Source organism: Pezoporus wallicus, unplaced genomic scaffold, assembly GCF_028554395.1.
Source record: "Pezoporus wallicus isolate ANWC-B61680 ecotype Strahan unplaced genomic scaffold, APGP_CSIRO_Pwel_v1 contig_8557, whole genome shotgun sequence".
NCBI classification, from domain to species: Eukaryota; Metazoa; Chordata; class Aves; order Psittaciformes; family Psittacidae; genus Pezoporus; species Pezoporus wallicus.
Window position 1 is genome coordinate 544,883 of NW_026640202.1, and position 14,164 is coordinate 559,046.

The 14,164-nt window shown below is 41.1% G+C and overlaps 1 protein-coding gene across 1 annotated transcript; it reads left to right on the forward strand.

Moving 5' to 3' along the window:
- Nucleotides 1-1,567: 1,567 nt before the first annotated feature.
- Nucleotides 1,568-14,059, forward strand: LOC130603915 (NAD(P) transhydrogenase, mitochondrial-like; the record flags this gene model as incomplete). The annotated part of the gene is made up of 6 exons (XM_057418041.1): nucleotides 1,568-1,620; nucleotides 2,635-2,832; nucleotides 10,164-10,393; nucleotides 11,524-11,741; nucleotides 13,223-13,310; nucleotides 13,971-14,059. Coding segments are annotated over exons 2-6 (776 nt in total), but the record flags the coding sequence as incomplete, so codon positions are not given.
- Nucleotides 14,060-14,164: the final 105 nt, after the last annotated feature.

A 14,164-nucleotide genomic window follows, 5' to 3' on the forward strand; every position in this document is an offset into this window, starting at 1 on the left:
AAAAAAAAGGAATTTTTCAGGCAATGAAATCCAAATTAAAATACCCAAAATAGTACCTACAATAGCCAACCCTTTTAGACAATGCCTAAAATTCTGCTTCGAATGTTCTGGCCTGAGTAACTGCCAGTTACTTCAATCCAAGATGGCTACGCTAGTGAGACACCCAATGACGGATGAAAACTTTTACCAAATGCCATTATTACTTATAATATTATTACAAATTCAGCAATTACTTATTATATTATTACAAATATCCATTTGTACGGAGTTACCTGCTTTGTCCTAAGTGTGAGACCTAATAGTCTATCACCTAATTTTGAAGCAATATTGTATACACCTGCAACACCTGGTGCTGAGAAACCACAAACTGCAACTTTGTCACTATTCAGAACACAAGCACTTTAAGATTTTTCTTTTTCTTTTTATGCTCACAACCTATTTATAATTAGAAAAAATGGAAAGGACTAGTTCTAGCTTTTAAAACTGAAAATATTATGAATAATTGGTATTTTGCTGATCCCTATTATATTGATAAGGCATGGCATTGCACTACTTAATGGTTACTGAGTCTGAAACATAGAGCACCCATATTAGTACATAAGGTGTAACTCTAACTGGAATCTTTCCCATAGATTTATTTAAAAGCACAGTAGTCTCCTGAACATCTAGCAGCAGGGTATCCTATTAATTACTCTCAGAGAAACATGTTTTCTGAATCATTAACTTCACTTCGTAAGTCATTGGTTTTGAGGCTGTATGACACCTCTGGCAATGCATGTTTTGCAGGAACAGTTACACTGATGTAAATAAAGCCCAGCACATACCTAGAAACTATAGACTGTGTGAAGTAAGACAAGACACACAGGCAAGGGGCAAGCTGTCATCTGTAAAGTTCCTACTTAATGGCACGTTCTCTTCATTGATTCATGTATGTTGCCAGAGTTCCTCCGTTTCTGTTATCCTCCCACATTGTATCTACCACTCTAATGCAGACACCAGCTCGCTGCTGTATTACACATCTCAAGAAATAACAATAATAAAGAAGATATCACCTATATGCCGTGGTGCTTGTCCGCAAAGAAACCAGCCACGTTTCAGACACCTTCTTTGCAAGCCGCTGCCTCGACCTTCGCCTCCTCGTCCCAGTCACCGGCGGCCTGCCACGGCTGAGGGACGCGCCCGCCTGCTGCCAGCGCCCAACACTTTCGGCCTCCAGCAACGGCTGCGACGCGTTCAGCCGCGGCCGCGACACCTCAGCTTCCTCCGGGAAACGCCTCGCCAGCGCCGCAGCACCGTCCTGAGGGCAGGGCCAGGGGGCGGAGTCAACCCTCAGCCGCGCGCCGCCGGCGGCACGCAAAGCACCACGTGACGGGCAGACCCCGCCACTCCCCTCCCGCTGGCGGACCGCCCCGACCCATGCATTCCCCTCACTCCTTCCGGGTTGGCGGGTAGCGCACCCCCCACACCCCCTCTACACCATCCCATCCCATCCCGTCCCGTCCCGTCCCGTCCCGTCCCGTCCCATCCCATCCCGTCCCGTCCCGTCCCGTCCCGTCCCGCCCCGCCACGCCCCTCGCCACCCCACCCCGCGCTGGAGCTACCGCGCCGCCTCGACCCAAGGTCTGTTAGTGCAGCGGCAGGGCCAGCGCTGGCGTTACGGCGGGTGGGTGTCTTGCGGGATAGGGGCGGTGACATCTCTGCTTTCTCGCTGCTTGGCCGAGGGCTGGCCGTTGCTGACTGGAGGGCTGCGGTGTCTCTTTCTCGCAGCGCCCAGGAGCCGCGGGAAGGAAGGGCGGGAGAGAGGAAGGAAAGACCTGTGGGAGGGAGGACGTGTGGAGAGGGCAGGTAGCGCGGAAAGGGGCCTGCGGGCGGGCCCCAGGCAGGGAGCGGAGAAGTGGCGGCTGCGGGCCTCCCCCTGGGCGGGCGCGATAGCCGTTGTGCCGGGGAGGAGGGGGCGGGGGGCCCTGGCGGGCGGGGGGCGAGCCGCCTGCCCAGCTAAGGTCTTTCAGTGGCCGTGGCTATAAATAGTAGCGGGAACAAAACCGGGGCTCTGTGCTGTGGGCAGGGCGGGTGGGGAAGCGGTGGTACCTCGCTGTGGGGAGGGACGGGACGGCGCGTTGGACCCGTCTGGGTGTCGGGCGAGGGGCCCTTGCATCCGTCAGCAGTCAGTACCCGCCTGCTGAAGACGGCCTCCCGGCTCCCCTGCCCTCTGCCCCGCTTGTCGCAGCCCGAGTGCCTGCTCTGGGATGTGTCCGGAGCGCCCGTGAGATGCTGTCCCGCAGCGGGTAACTGTTCTGGGAACTGTGGTAGGGGGTTGAATTGTTTGGCTCTGTGGAGCGCAGGAAGTTTACACGAGTCAAAGGTTCTGGTTTACAGTGGTGGTGTGAGGAGAATTCAGACTTTGAGCACAGAAATGCGATTTCTAGGTCAACTTATTATAATGTCAACCCTGCTATGGTCTTGTTACTTTAGTTCGCTAGTTGCCTCAGTCAAAAAGAAAGTTCTAGCTAGGAAGAAAAGGGGAGAAATGATCATCTCATGGCTCCTGGCAGTAGACGAGGACTTGGGCTACTGAGTTTACATGCCTTCTGTCTTGTATCATTAATAATTCTTGCGTTGTTTTTATGTGTGCAGCCCGAATTCCATAAGTGGCAAGGAGTCTGCTGTAAGGTCTGGGCAAAATGGCGAGCCTTCTGCGCGCCGCTGTTAGTGGGTGCTCCGCTCCTGTTTTTTGCAGTGTCTTACCACCTAATGTGCATTCTGCAAAGATGCCACGATTGCGAATGTTTAGAACCCACAGGATGCTCACGACTCGGGCAGTTCTAAAACCAGGTAAATTGTTTACACTGTTGTAAATAATATTTTATTTTAAAATATGGAGATAGATTTAATTTTTCCTTCAGACATGCATTAGTACAGAAGAGACTTAAAAAGAGTGCTCTTAAATCATGTCAGTAGCATGCTTGGGTCAGATGTAGTACAATTTTACGCTGGTTTTAAAGGGGGTATCTGAAAGGTGTTTGTGTTTATTATGAATACTTTTCTTAATAAGAAGCCTGAGTTCCCCAAGAGATGTGGCTGTGCAACTCTTTGTGTGCATGCAGGGGAAAATAGAGCCCTCATAGAGAGAGGATCTGCAAGCATGACTATATGTAGATGCAGCTATCCCATCTAAAAAAGAAGTCTTTTGTTCAGAAAACTTATGTTGCACTGCCTTGAAGAACTTTTGATCTGCATCTTCACATACAGGGCTTGTTGCTATGTTTGCACTAATTACGTTTATGGGCAGATAATGGACAGGCTCAGGTATTTTCTGGAGAGAAAAAAAAAAATGGAGGGGGGAGTGGAGGGGGGTCCTTGGCTCCAGTTTATGATGTGAGCCTGCTGCATGAAAATCAGAACTGACTTTTTTTTTTTCCCTATGCAGTGTGTAGCCTGAGAGCTAGAGGACTGGAGAATGTATAAAACTGATTTAATGATATTTTTGCCCATTATCCTGCATGGGTCATGCTTCCCTGAAGGAATTTAGAGACCCAGCTGCAGTGCAGATCTAGGATCTTCTCAGTCTGCGACAGATTAATGTGGAAAGTTAGACACTGTACACGTGATGTTCAGTTCTTCCAGATATGCACAGTAGGTAACTGTATTAGATATCTTAGTATTAGAAAAGTAGTGCTGTTTGCGGATTGAAGTGTCTGGTTATGAAAACACAGGACACAAGTTGAGACTATATAACTCTGAGAAGCCTTTGTTGCATGGAATTTCTGGCAGTACTAACAATGGCCGGTGCGTTCTGGGGTCCTCTCAAATCAGTGAGCCAATGATTTGGACCTTCTGAAGAAATGTGGTGAGAGGAAGAGTTTCTTTAGTCCCAAGGGCTCCTTATAATTGGTATCGCATGGCTTTTTACCACAGTTGCATGGTGAACCTGAACTTCTTTGCTCTGACTGACAGATTTGTGATGCTCCAAAGTTTTTTTTTCATATTACGTACTGAATGAGACATCTGTCTGTCTTGATATGGCAAATTGACCCTTGGTTGGTGGTGTTAACCTGGGATGTAGAAAACTAGGGTCAAGGCTCTTTCTCAGATGTCCCAGGTAAGTGCCCTTGTTGTTGTTTGAGTTTGGAATCAATCTTTGTAGTTGACTTTGACCACAAATTTGATCATGAAACTGCAAGATCTTTTCAGTTTTACTGAAGTGAGTATGCTTGTCTGTGTCTCTCATGCGTCTGTGTTTTTCTATTTTTATGAATCACTCTTCAGAATGTTTTCCACAAGGACAGGGAATTCTGATAAGTGTCATGTGTTCAAGCATTCGGTGCTCTGAATGTCTCTTCACATCTGTCATGTGAAAGTCCTTATTGAAGAGTGAATAGTATTCATGCAATGCAGTTAGTTAATGTTGAGAATTAAGTTGGAGAAGTATTTTGGTTGATAATTAAGCTGTTATCATAGTTAGTTTTGGTAACATGTGATTTGTCACTCAGTAGGGGACAAATCAAGGATAAACCAGCCATTGACTGACGAATTACTGGCAGTACTGTTGCCTATGTATACTTTTTAAGTGCTCTTGAATCAAAATTTAACAGCATGGAAAATAACTACATTTTATTCTTTTAGAAATTATCAGTGACACTTGTAAAATCACTGTAATACTAGGAACAGTCAGTTTTCTGAAAAGACCCCTGTCACAGTAATTCTTGTTAAGCCTGTGGTTGTTACTTCCGTTCTCTCAGATTAGCTTTCATTTAATCCAGGATATGTCATGTACAGGAACAGCAGCTACTTCAGGTGTGAAGGGATTTGGAGTCAGTTGAAAAGTAAACTTGGAAGATGGATACATTTCTTACTGCTGTTTAATTTGCTTTCTGTGTTCCTTAGGAACATAGGCATTTTCATACAGGAGTAAAAAAGTATTCTGCAATCTATCTTAAATAGTTGCTAGCACAAGGTGCTTGAGAAACAGATGCAAAACTTTCCCAAGCCCTGTGAAGTGTGACTGACTGTCAGGTTTCCAATGTACTTCCAGATTCATTTGCCTTAGAGCTCTGTGACTTTCACCCATCTCTATCTTGAGATTTTTAATGTAATTTTAATTTTGATAATTTTGATTCTTCTTTCTTAAAAAGGCCTTTTTTTTTCCTGTATAGCAGAACTTTTAAACCTATAACAGTTCACTATCAACTGATTCTCTTGATAAGCTGTACATTATTTATAAATCATAGGTATTCTCCATTAATTTCCTTAGTTCTTTTTTATATCCCCTTGCTTGTGTAAGAAGAGGTATCAGGTTTTTGTTTAATATTCTGTACCATTCTTTAGGTTTGCTTTTTGGTGTTTTTTTTTTTTTTTTTTTTCCCAACATCATATTGCTGTTCTTTGGAATATGTCCTTATCTTCAGAACAGGTGAGATGTCTGGTTTAAAGCTGGTATTAGAGTAACTTAAAAATTAAGCAGGTTACATATCCTGTTTTACCATCCCAGAACATATGGCATATAGTCAAAACTTCTCTTTTCTCCAAGTATGTTGTTGGTAATACTTTCCTCCAGACTTCTTCCTGAAATCAGGTTAGGGGAATAAAAAAAAAATCTCTATTTTTCTCTATTTCTCTACATAGAATGTTCTAAGTTTTCTTGCTAGTTTTAGCTTATGATCTTCTTTAAACACCTGGTTTGTAGATAAAAAATGGAGAGCATCACTTCTGTTGATGATAGTTATTTTTGTTTGATTTCTGGAGCTTGAAGATTTAGACTACCTACTTATTTTGCTTACTTGAAGTTTGAGACTGTGCTTTATGTCTTCATTACACAGTTGAGATTATGTTAGGCTTCTTACTAGTTTTCTATATTCCACACTAAGATTCTTAGGCCTGTGAAATTTAATGTTACTGCCACTTTTGGTATTGGCAGTGTCCTTTTGCTATTGATTCTTTGTATCAAAAAAAAAAAAAGTGGCGTATTTCCTACAAAATGAACAGTACATTCAAAATCTTCATGTGACTCAAAAAAGGCTCTCAAGGTATATGTGTAGTGGTCAGTTTCTTGAAAATCTTCATGTGATAAAGCACTAAGTTATTAAAACATTCTCAAGGCAATTCTTAAAGAAATTATTGGATGTGGAAACTTGGAAAGGCAACTTGGAAGCTTCACATTCTCATGCAGTTTAAAATGTGTGGGAAGGATTGCAGATGTTCTTTCTTGAAATAAAATCTCAGTCAAGATCCTAAGTTTATGATTCTAGATTTAAACTTTTGAAAAGTAATAACTTCCATAATATTGCTGAGTTTAGTAACCTAATCTGTGCTCATAGTATAGCTATTATTCAAAAATAATATTTATTGTAGCCTGTCCTGAAGTTTTAACATAGGTCTTTGCTTTGCAGTTGTAGACATTCGCTTTGTTCTGGTGTTGAATGATGTGATGGCTCGGTATAGTTTTCTTGATAAATGTCCTGTACCTGCTGTAGCTAACTGCTGGCAAACTGATGTCTCTTTGCTTCTGTGTTCATGTGCTTCTGTATTTGCTGTTTGCTAGAAATTTGGTAGTGGGACAGAGAAGAACAGAAGGTGAGAGGCAGATGAGACTTGTTGAATGTTTATCTTGGATTTGATCTCCCAAAGCATTGCATGAGGACATAGTCATAGAATCATAGAATAGTTAGGGTTGGAAAAGACCTTAAGATCATGTAGTTCCAAACCCACTGCCATGGGCAGGGACACCTCCCACTAAACCATCTCACCCAAGCCTCTGTCCAACCTGGCCTTGAATACTGTCAGGGATGGAGCATTCACAGCTTCTTTGGGCGACCCATTCCAGTGCCTCACCAACCTTACAGTAAAGAACTTCTTCCTTATATCCAATCTAAACTTCACCTGTTCAAGTCTGAACCCATTACCCTTTGTTCTATCACTACAGTCCCTAATAAGAAGTCCCTCCCAGGCATCCTTTTAGGACCCCTTCAGATACTGGAAGGGTGCTATGAGGTCTTCATGCAGCCTTCTCTTCTCCAGGCTGAACAGCTCCAACTTTCTCAGCCTGTCTTCACACGTGAGGTGGTCCAGCCACCTGATCATCCCCATGGCCCTTCTCTGGACTTGTTCGAACAGTTTCATATCCTTTTTTTTATGTTGAGGACACCAGAACTGTACACAATACTCCAAGTGAGGTCTCTTGAGAGCAGAGTAGAGGGCAGGATCACCTCCTTCGACCTCCTGGTCATGCTCCTTTTGTTGCAGCCTAGCACACGGTTGGCTTTCTGGGCTGCGAGTGCACACTGCCCGCTCATGTTCATTTTCTCATCAACCAACACCCCCAAGTCCTTCTCCGCAGGTCTGCTCTGAATCTCTTCTCTGCCCAACCTGTAGCCGTGCCTGGGATTGCTCCAACCCAGGTGTAGGACCTTGCACTTGCCATGGTTAAACTTCATGAGGTTGGCATCAGCCCACCTCACAAACATGTTGAGGTCCCTCTGGATGGCATTCCTTCCGTCCAGCCTATCAAACGAACCACACGGCTTGATGTCATCGGCAAACTTGCTGAGGGTGCTCTCAATCCCACTGTCCATATCACCGACAAACATGCCGAACAAGACCGATCTCAACACTGATCCCTGAGGGACACCCCCTGAGGGACACCACTCATTACTGGTCTCCAGCCGGACATTGAGCCATTTTCCATAACTCTTTGCATGCAGCCATCCAGCCAGTTCTTTATCTACCAAGTGGTCCACCTGTAAAATTGATGTCTCTCTAATTTAGAGGCAAGGATGTTGTCTGGGACAGTGTTGAACGCTTTGCACAAGTCCAGGTAGATGACATCAACTACTCAACCCCTGTCCATCAGTTCCGTAGCCCCATCATAGTCCTCAGTATTGGTCTCTGGTTGTTCTCCTTGCTAAATAAGGTGCACAAATAGTTTTACTTGTTTTTATTGCATGCAAGATGTACCAACATGAAAAGGAGAAATAAGGAAACACATTTGGTATACAGTGAGAGCATGTTCTTGTCCCATCACTCCAAGGCATTTACTATGGTACCCCACACAAAACAAGGTAGCAAAAAAAAACCCAGAAGCATTTATTGTCATTTGAGCTGTAGGAGATTAAAAAAAAAAAGAAAAAAAAAATTTTCCTGAGAAGTACATAATCTTTAGCGAAGTGTTTGTGTGCCTTTGAATTTGCAGTCATCTTTCTATCCCTTTCATGCTATAATTCCTTCCTTTCTCTGAATTTGTGTGCTGCAGAAACTTAGAGAAGCAGAAGGGCAAGGTAGCGCTCCAGTTCTTATTTTCTTAGTGCTTCTTGAAAAGCTATTTGCCTTTTATCCTAGAACAACTTCATTTGGAATGATGATTGGTCTCTTTACTCTAACAAATTTTAATCTTCTAGGTTTCATTTCTGCTTCTAAAAGAAAGCAGAGCTTGTTTCCACTGAACTGATTTAGTGAAAATCAGAAGCAGAACTTTATTGTGTACTAATTAGGAGAAGAAATGAAGAGAAAGTTCTTTCCAAACGAGAAGGGTGATTTGTATGAGTGACAGCAACAGTTACTGTGGCTTTAAAGTGGTTAGTGCTGCTCTGATAGGGATGCCCTGAGTTGCACAGTTTGCACAGTGATAATTATATGTGGTGTATGCTGGCGAAAGAAATCTTTGCAAAGCATTGTCACCTTTGTGCGTCTGTTGTTTTAGATGTGCATTCTCACTCCTGCTGTGACTTCATGTTCCTTTAAATCATGTTTTTCTGAATTTGATTTTTTGTCTTGTATGTTGGAGAATGTTTAAAATTTTTTAAATTACAAAATATCGCAACACTTCTGTCTTCAAATTATTTGTTACTATTTTATTAGTTCAATTTCAAAGAGAAAGCTAAAAAGAAAAAAGGTAAAAATAATTAGAAGTAATGCACTTTTTTGGTGAGCTCTGTCATCTTCTTGGATATGTTCAACCATTTTTTTTTTAATGGATTACAAGACTGGCAAGTACATATAGATACGTAACTACCAGTTTAGCAATTTTTTTTCAGAACATTATAGGTTGATAGTATCTTGAAAGTTGTTAAGCATTTTCAGATGTTCAACTTTAAACACCTTATAGTCCTAGTTTTTATTTCAGATTTGGCTTTTAAAACATCAAACTAACTCAGTTCGTCCAAGTTCTTCTAGTGTGGTATGGTTTGGCTTTGTTTTGCTTGTTTCTATCTTAAAAAAACAAAAGGAAAAAAGTGAAAAGGAGGCCTTCCTAAAACATGCAACACATTACTAGTCTGCTACAATGTTTGTACCAGAATACATAGTTCAGTGGCAAAATGAAAAGCAGATCTGTAAATTAAAATAAACCTCTCATCACCTTCCTCTCACCCTTTTTTTTTTTTTTTTTTTTTTGGTTTGCTGCTTGATCTTTAGTATCCGTGACTGCTTAGGCACATATATTAATCTATATGTGGTGCAAGTGGCTCATGTACAAATGTCACAATCCAGGTTTAAATTCTAGTCAGACAGCACTGAAAGCTGATGCAAAACTGGGCCTTCATGCTGGACTGCATGCTGTCTAGTATATTTAAAGCAGTAGTTTGATTTATAAGTATACTGCTTGAGTCTGTGTATTTATAAATTATGTATTTAAGCACTTAATTTGATCTTTCAATGTCTTCTGTAGTATGTAAGTTACATTCATTAGTAGTTATCAGAGACAACTGTAATTTGATAAACATTAAAAACATGCTCATTTAAAATGCAGTTCAAGTGAACAAACTGATTTGTTTATTTCTTCACAATAGTGACTAGAGAGATTTAAACCCTTCTTACCCCAGGTAGAATGTGTTATCACCAGAACACCATGTAAAGTATAAGTCAGAATGACAGTTACACAGTCAGAACTATAAATTCAGATGGGTATGAACTTCAGACACTTGTTACTGCTTGTGTGGTTGATTGGGCTGATCTGTCAATTCCTGAGAGAACAAGGATCTCTAGCAAAGTGGTGTAATTTAAGGAAATGTAAACTACAGTGCCAGCAAAGATCATTCTACTTCCTCCTCCATTAGGAGGGAGAACTGGTAAGTATGACATGTCTGCATGTGTCTGTACAGCACTGAATAGTGCCATTAATATCAATTTATTAATCTTTGCAACTAATGCTGTTTTATCTGCCACTCTTACAGGAATTCCATATAAACAGCTGACTGTAGGTGTCCCCAAGGAGATATTTGAGAATGAGAAGAGAGTGGCTCTATCACCAGCTGGAGTTCAAGCCTTGGCCAAACAAGGCTTCAATGTTGTGGTGGAATCTGGTGCTGGAGAAGCTTCCAAATTTTCTGATGACCATTACAGAGAAGTTGGAGCAAAGATCCAGGGGACCAAGGAAGTCCTGGCTTCTGATTTGATTATCAAAGTAATTGCTTTATTAATATATCTCCTATTACATTCTTTTTGGAGAAACATCGAGGTAATTTTTTTTCTGCTAGTGTGCTGAAAGTTCAGTAAGTAAGTTAGAGTTTTCCTCTGATTCAGTTTTCTTTTTTTTTTTTTTTTAACAGCTCAGGTGTACACCTGCAGTAATAAACTAGTAAATGGCAAAATTAAATTACTTACCAAGTTTTTAACTAGCTTGGAGATGTGTTTTCTAGAGTGTGGCAGGCTACTAGTTCTAGACTAATCAAATGAGATTCCTGCTGTAAGAAACTTTCTCTGCAAAAGTAGTAACATACAACTGAGATTATTCTTTAGAGAGAGTTGCTTGGAATTCTGAAGATGCTGGTTTCTAACTTTTCTCAGTCAGGCATCCAACAATTCCACAACTGAGTGTTTCAGACGTTTTTGTAACTAGATGAGTTGTACTTGATCTAGGAGAGCTGCTAGAAGTGAAGTTGCTTGCGAGGTATTAGGTTGTGTAAAGTACTGAAGGAAAATGGAAAAAGACCTTAAACTTGATGCTGAGGCTTCTTTTAACTGCTTTATTTAAAGTTATCCTGTCAGGTTTGAACATAGAATTTCTGTGAGCTGCTTTGTGAACAAGCCTTTTAGGTAGGTTTCTTTTTGAAGAAAAGTGAGAAACTCGAAGTGAGTACAGATGAAGATGAGTATCTGCTGGACTTCATGCTTGAAATTCTCTGTATGCTGTGCTGCATTGCAAACTGATAAGTGATTCTTAGCCTGTAGAGCTTAATGGCACATCTGCTCAGTAATCATTTTGCTTAAAAATTGTGTGTTTGGGGCAGCTGTCTGTCATAAAAGCCACTAATTGCTGGTTAGAAGCCATCATATCTTTCTGAAAGTGTGATGGCTATTGCTGTTCTGTCACCAGTCTGCCTAGAGCTAATTCTAATGCATGGATTTCAGTTAAGAAGTGCAGTTACTCAGTTGTGTTCATTTGTGTAAACAGTTCAGTTATGTAAACAGCCTTTGATATACTTCCATTCTTGTGTACTCTCTGGATGGGAATGGACAGCTGCAGGTGAGGAGGAAGAAAGTCCAGTGTTCTGATTTATTTCTTCTGATTAATTTGGAAATTTCTCTCTTCAGGTGAGGGCTCCTATATATAACTCAGCTCTAGGTGTGCACGAGGCAGATCTTCTTAAGACGGCGGCTACTCTGATTAGTTTTATCTACCCAGCACAAAATCCAGACCTCCTGAAAAAACTTGCAGAGAAAAAAACTACTGTCTTGGCTATGGATCAGGTTCCACGGATCACCATTGCTCAGGGATATGATGCACTTAGCTCCATGGCCAACATTGCTGGGTATGACTCTTACTTTTTTTTTTTTTTTCTTTCAGGTCGAGTAAGTATGGTTGGATTAAAAGATATGTGCTTTGGTATTGGGTATATACAAAACAATTCTGTACCTCTGTTTTCATATAGTTGTTTCACAGAGGATGACACGGAGGTGCCAGCCAACTTAAATTTATTGTGGTCAGATTTGCAGTAGATCAAAAAAAGCCTACAGAAAAATTAAATAGACAAAATTGATGGCGCTTCTTTTAATTCTATGACTGCTTTCTCTATTTTTTTTTTTTTTAATCCGAGCTAGATCTGAGCAGGCTCAAGTTATTTTTGAGAAAGCCTGAACATAGGTTGTCTGTCACTGAGATCTGGTGGTGCGGGGAGCTCACTGACCCAAGCAGCATGCAGTATGAATGTAATTGCCATGGCAGATATAAACAAAAGACCAAATACTGTCAGGCATCTTCATGCTTTGTGACTGGTATTGTAGGTATTCCAGTGCATTAAAATGTTGTCATCAAGCTGACTTCTATTATTAGATTCTTTATTGCCTTTTTTTTTTTTTTTGACTTTTTACTTAGATGATGTCTGTGAGGCATAATAAACCTTGGAGAAGGCTACCAGATTTTGTGGACACCAGCATTATACATCTGAGCACATGTTTGGTTACTTCTCTGTGTTTCATTCTGTGTAATTTTACTAAAATACAGAAATTCATAATGTTTTTAAAGGTATAAAATCTACAACCTGTATTCCAAAGTAGAACTAATTTTTTGTCATACAGACCTGCATATATTCCTGCTAGAGATAGTAAAAAGGGGAATGGGGCTGTTGAACACAGCACTATTAGTAACAGTGCAAGAAAATGTGCACTGTTTTTAATAAAAGACACAATTACACATTAATCTGCATTTTTGGATAGCTCTATTGATGTTAACTTGGCATCCAGCCACCCGTTCTTGAATGGCTACAGAGCGGATGGGGCAAAAGAAGTAGCAAGCTTGAGCTATTTGGCCTAAACTATATAGCTCTGCAGAGTTAGGGTCAGAGTATCTTGTTTAAATGTGTGCTTGTTTGTCTAAGTGAGCTTACTGCAGAATTGCTCTGGGTTTTGCAATTGCTTGTTCACGTTTTCTTCCTAGCAAGCTTCAGGTTACAGGCTTTAAAGATAGCTTCAGAGACCACAGAGTTAACTGTTAGCAAGTTATGCGTATATTGTTCAGGTAAAATTTAATTTGAGAGAGTGAATGGTTGTGGACATCCAGTATATGGCATTCAAAAAATTATGCCTGAAAATGCATTCCCTGCCCCCCCCCCCCCCCCCCCAAAAAAAAAAAAAAAAAAATACAGACTATTAGACTTGTGCTCAACAGTAAAATATTAAACTTGCTTTATCCTGTGCAAGCTATGGTCAAATGTTTATTCTTTTGATTGCTGTCATGAATGGAATTGTACTGACCCTAGGAAAATACTGATCCGTGTTCATCCTTAATTGACAGTTACAAGGCTGTGGTACTGGCAGCAAATCACTTTGGTCGATTTTTCACGGGTCAGATCACAGCTGCTGGTAAAGTTCCTCCAGCAAAGGTATGTGCAATTAAACAGATACTGTGGCAGAAGAATATGTGAGTTCCTGAGCTCAGCTAACAACTGCTGAAACTGTCTTAAAAGGCTTTTTTCGCGCCTTGGGGCTAGTTCTAGAGACTTCAGAAATTCCTGTAGTTATTCCCATAACAATTTTTGTTTACTACCTGTTGTAGGGTTGGTGTTTTGGGGAATAGCAGAATAATGTGAGTTTTATTTAAGTTTGCTTAGTTTTGCACTTCAGACTATTTATACCTGGATGGATTTCCCCCTTCTCCCCATATGAGGAAATGCAAGGAAGCAGTTCAGAAAAGTCAGAGATGTTGGGATTTCTGGTGCATTGAAGGCTATGATTGAAGGGATTGCTGGATTGGAATTGCAGGTAGATTGGGTTGAAGAGAAATGAAAGTAGAATTGGGGGGGGGGGGAACTAAGGAGAAAACATATACTTACATAAACTGTTAGCTGCAGATGAGCTGGCTTTCAGAGAAGTGAAGTTAGGAGTTGCAGCTTTTAAACTTAGATTATGGGGCACCTTTACCAAAGTAATTTTGTGTTCTATGTCTTAAGGTAGCTTGTTTAAATGGCAGTACAATGCTGCTGCTTTTCTAACCAGCTCTAATTTTAGGTTATGTTACAAATACAATGATTGTATCATTCCAGGTCTTGATTATCGGAGGAGGAGTTGCTGGCCTGGCTTCTGCAGGAGCAGCTAAATCGATGGGTGCAGTGGTTCGTGGATTTGATACTAGGTAGGTGTATGAAAATGGTAATAGCAATCTGACGTTATTTTATAAAAAAATCATTACTTTATGAGAGTGAGAAAGGTAGGGCTTTTATCCATAATTTCATGTCTC